Source organism: Palaemon carinicauda, chromosome 13 (assembly GCF_036898095.1).
Source record: "Palaemon carinicauda isolate YSFRI2023 chromosome 13, ASM3689809v2, whole genome shotgun sequence".
NCBI lineage: Eukaryota > Metazoa > Arthropoda > Malacostraca > Decapoda > Palaemonidae > Palaemon > Palaemon carinicauda.
The window spans coordinates 123,270,557-123,275,556 of NC_090737.1; the positions used below are offsets into that span (position 1 = coordinate 123,270,557).

Consider the following 5,000-nt stretch of genomic DNA (forward strand, 5'->3'; position numbering starts at 1 on the left):
CTCAACGGGTGGCTGGTGCTTTTGCCAGACTACTACCTATTATATCGAACTGTTTTAATCCATAATTTTAAAGAAATTCTAAAAGGGATAAAAATTGCGAGTCCCTTTGCGTCAATAGGCGTAGATGATGATGATGATGATTAAGATAATATAGAAATTATTAAAATTACTCTTTATTTCACCTTCTCTCGTTACAGAAATGCGCCGATAAAAGAGTGAGCGATAAATCCAAATACTACACCTTCGCCAGGACCCTTCCGCCCTCCACCAAAATCGTGAAGGCGCTGGTCTCCCTCATGAAGAAGTACGACTGGAAGCAATTTGTTCTCCTGACAGAGAACACCAAGAATTACCTGCAGATTGAGGAGGCTGTCAAGGTAAGAAACCCCACCAAGATTTCTCGGAGGATATTTTACTCTCACACCTGTAAGGTACTTCTTCTTTTGTGGATTTTTTTTAGTTTTTCTCCTATTATGAATTTGTTAGGGATTTTCTCCTTGTATTTAGTTTTTAGGGTTTTTTCTCCTTCTTTTATGCATTTTTAGAGTTTTTCTCCTATGGATTTTATTTAGTTTTTCGCCTTCTTTTATTTATTTTTTTTATTTTTTTTTCCTTTGAGGATTTTTTTGTAGGGGTTTCTCCTTCTTTTATGGATTTTTAGGGTTTTTCTCCTTTTTACGGATCTTTGGGGTTTTTCTCATTCTTTTATGGATTTTTAGGGTTTTTTTCCTTTTTACGGATCTTTGGGGTTTTTCTCATTCTTTTATGGATTTTTAGGGTTCTTCCTTGCTGGATTTTTATGGTTTTGACTTCCCTCCTCCTTTTCTGGATTTTTAGCTCTTCCTTTCCTCCTACCCTTTTTCTGGAAATTTTTAAGGGTTCTTCTATTCTGAATTTTTTTTTCTCATTTTTCTATTATGGGTTTATTAGGATTCTTGTCATTCTTCCTCTTTTTATTGAAAATTTAGGGATATTCTTCTCGTTCTTCCTCTTTTTTGGATTTTTTAGGGTTCTTCTTTTATGGATTTTTTAGGGTTCTTCTCCTCCTTCTTCCTCTTTTATGGAGTTTTTGGGTTCTCCTCCTCCTTCCTCTTTTATGGAGTTTTTGGGTTCTTCTCCTCCTCCTTCCTCTTTTGTGGATGTTTTAGGGTTCTTCTCCTCCTCCTTCCTCTTTTATGGATTTTTTAGGGTTCTTCTCCTCCTCCTTCCTCTTTTATGGATTTTTTTAGGGTTCTCCTCCTCCTTTTATGTTTTTTTTTTTTTAATTATACGGGTTTATGTATCATAAATATTGACAGAAGTTAAACACAAAGACCGAATTTTAAAACTATTGCACTACTTTATACAAGGCTTTATGGATTTTTATAAAAATACGTATAATCCTATTGATATATCAAACCCATCGTTCTATTTTTACCACGCTAATCGGATTATTTGGTAATATTTCCATATAACAATGTTTTAAGCATGAAGTACTTCTATTATAAGTACACATTCAACATGTCACTATACCCAATTGAATTTGAAAATCGTTAATGCAATATTTCAATCATTTGCGGTATGCATTTTGATAAAAAGAAACTATAGATATATATAGCAAACGGCAACATATGCAGCCGTTTCTAGTCCCCTGCAGGACAAAGGCCTCAGACATGACCTTATTCATAGTCCGCCGCAGGACAAAGGCATCAGACATGTCCTAAATAATGCCTGGGGTTTGGTTAGTTTTCATCACCAAGCTGGCCAACTTCGGATTGGTGATAGTGGGAGACTTCTTTTTCTGATCGCTCACAGCAAACCAAACTAGTATGGGTTGCTCTGACTACATAGCTTTGCTGATCATGGCGATATAAAAGCCCTTTCACCACATTAAGGTAAAATGTATAATGCATTGATATTGAACGAATTGCATTTGTACATGTAAAATTACACGCAAAAAATAATTTAACTTGATAAATAAGGGTGCATCGGATAGCCAAGCCCCATCCAAAAATTGCGTATTACGCAAAAATAATTATCTCACTGATAAATAAGGGTGCATCGGATAGCTGAGCCCCATCCAAAAATTCCGTATTACGCAAAAATAATTTAACTCACTGATAAATAAGGGTGCATCGGATTGCTGAGCCCCATCCAAAAATTGCGTATTACGCAAAAATAATTTAACTCACTGATAAATAAGGGTGCATCGGATAGCTGAGCCCCATCCAAAAATTCCGTATTACGCAAAAATAATTTAACTCACTGATAAATAAGGGTGCATCGGATTGCTGAGCCCCATCCAAAAATTGCGTATTACGCAAAATTACGCGAATATTCATGATTCAATCTTAACGGGAAGAAACTTGTTTACAGAGCAAATGTTTGCACACCGCAAGAAGCCAGTATTATTGGGATTCTCATCCTCCTCTGGCATACTAACTGTAACTCTGGTTATTTGTGATTTGTTTGTGCAAGATTTCAAAATTGCAGTAATTTCTTTACGTCGGTTGTTATTGAAGTTCACGCTTCGGGTATAAATGAATATCGTTTTCACACGATTTATTTGTTGCAATCGTTACAGATATAGAAAATTTTTGTAAATCTCTCTCTCTCTCTCTCTCTCTCTCTCTCTCTCTCTCTCTCTCTCTCTCTCTCTCTCTCTCTTCGATCGATCTAGGGAAAAGCTTTTGACTAGATGTTGTTATTATTATTATTATTATTATTAGCTAAGCTACAACCCTAGTTGGGAAAGCAAGATGCTATAACCACAAGGGCTCCAACAGGGAAAAATAGCCCAGTGATGAAAGGAAATAAGGAAATGAATAAACGATATAAGAAGTAATAAACAATTTAACTAAAATATTCTAAAAACATTACTATTAAAACAGATATTTCATATACAGTATAAACTATAAAAAAGACTTCTGTCAGCCTGTTCAACATAAAGAATATTGGTGCAAATTTTAACTTGGGAAGTTTTACCGATTCAACTACCCAATTAGGAATATCATTCCACAACTTTATAAAAATGAAACTGGGCAGTATGTACCTACGGTAACACATGAGAGCGAAAGCTATCTGAAAGCACGGATTTTCTCTCTCTCTCTCTCTCTCTCTCTCTCTCTCTCTCTCTCTCTCTCTCTCTCTCTGAAGATTAGCACCTGAACAAACACCTCGCGCAGACTGCACTTGAGAAGTACCGGACGTGGAGACCGGAAATTTGCATTTATTCGCGGGGTAGAGGGACTTTGACCCATATTTTAAAGGTGGCGAGAGAGAGCCTTGGAGAGCTTTATTGTACTTGCAACGGATGAAAGAAATAAACGAGAGAGAGAGAGAGAGAGAGAGAGAGAGAGAGAGAGAGAGAGAGAGAGAGAGAGAGAGAGAGCTTTAATTTGCTTGCAACAAATTTAAGAAATAGAGAGAGAGAGAGAGAGAGAGAGAGAGAGAGAGAGAGAGAGAGAGAGAGAGAGAGAGAGAGAGAGCTTTAATGTGCTTGCAACAAATGTAAGAAATAAACGAGAGAGAGAGAGAGAGAGAGAGAGAGAGAGAGGAGAGAGAGAGAGAGAGAGAGAGAGAGAGAGAGAGAGAGAGAGGCTTCAATTACTTGCAACGAATGGAACAAACGAATGTGTGTGATTTTTTTAAAAATCTCTGCAGATACGGAAGGAAATGTGTTCTGACCGTAGGAACTTAGCTGAGTCATATAAGAAGGTTAGCCGAGTCATATAAACTGTGTCAAGGACTAACCAAACTCTTGATATTGCCAAATCGATAAATTGATTTCGCCGAAGTCATGAGCAATCATTTGTATGTTTTAGTTTCTGTCGTAGGAATAAAGTGTTTACGGAATCCCTAAAAGAGTTAGTAATATCTCCACCCTAACTCTCAATTTTAATTTTTCATAATTTATATAATTTATTTATTTGCTTATTTCCTTTCCGTAATTGGCTATTTTTCCCTGTTGGAGCCCTTGGCCTTATAACATCTTGTTCTTCCAACTAGAGTTGTAGCTTAGCTAGTAGTAATAATAATAATAATGGTTTATTGAAATTAAAATCATTCCTTGTATTATATATTTTATTTAACATGAAATTTAGTTTTATATTGCCTTGTGGAGCCCAGTTGAAGAGTTAGGAGACCCAGGCCTACATGGCTGAGTACTATGAAGCGTGAAGTAGATGATGAATGGAGAAGTATTGATTTAAAAGCTCAAGATAGATACGATTAGCGAAATCTAAACGAGGCCCTTTGCGTAAATAGGCGTAGAAGGAGTTGATTATGATGATGATGATGATGAAATATAGTTTAAATAATATTGAAGATTTAAGGTGTGAATTGGTTAATACATTAATTAAGTCATTTGAGAATTATGGAAAAAAGATAGTATATAACCAATGGAGACAACTAACAAGCCAAGTTTCAAGATGCTAGATTGTTTATTACACTAACTTTATAGAATAACAATTCTGTAATCTTATTAATGCACTGACATACAGCTATTTTTTAATCTTTTATAAAATATTTCAAGACTATTTGCAAATATCCTTTGTTGGATATACTGTAATGCTTGACATAGTGCCTATTTTTCAAAGTGTTTTATTTTTAATTTTTTTTTACCACACTAGTCTTATGTTCCTCCTTCTTACTATATTTTATCTTATCACTGCTTGTAAAGATTGAAGGATATACCATGGCAGTGGTTACTAGAAGCATTGATCCTTACACTGAATGAAAAAATTATCTCTCTCTCTCTCTCTCTCTCTCTCTCTCTCTCTCTCTCTCTCTCTCTCTCTCATATATTTATACATATATATACATATATATATGTATATATGATAAATTTTGCACATTTTTACGTGTTTTTCATATTCAAATAAGCCATATATATTTTTGATACATTAATGTCTGGATTATCTTAACGACCTCGGGATCAGAGCCCCAGGCGAAATCACACAAAGACAAGAGCTTGGCTCCGGCCGGGAATCGAACCCTGGTCGGCAAGCTTGTACAGACAG

At 35.6% G+C, this 5,000-nt stretch overlaps 1 protein-coding gene across 3 annotated transcripts in view; it reads left to right on the forward strand.

Annotated features, from left to right (window-relative positions):
- Gyc32E (Guanylyl cyclase at 32E) overlaps positions 1-5,000 on the forward strand; it is a 93,350-nt gene that overhangs the window by 28,610 nt on the left and 59,740 nt on the right. For all 3 annotated transcript variants that reach the window (XM_068385786.1, XM_068385785.1, XM_068385787.1), the window contains one exon: positions 198-377. In XM_068385786.1, coding sequence (XP_068241887.1) covers positions 198-377 — 180 coding nt within the window. The remainder of the gene's footprint in view (positions 1-197; positions 378-5,000) is intronic.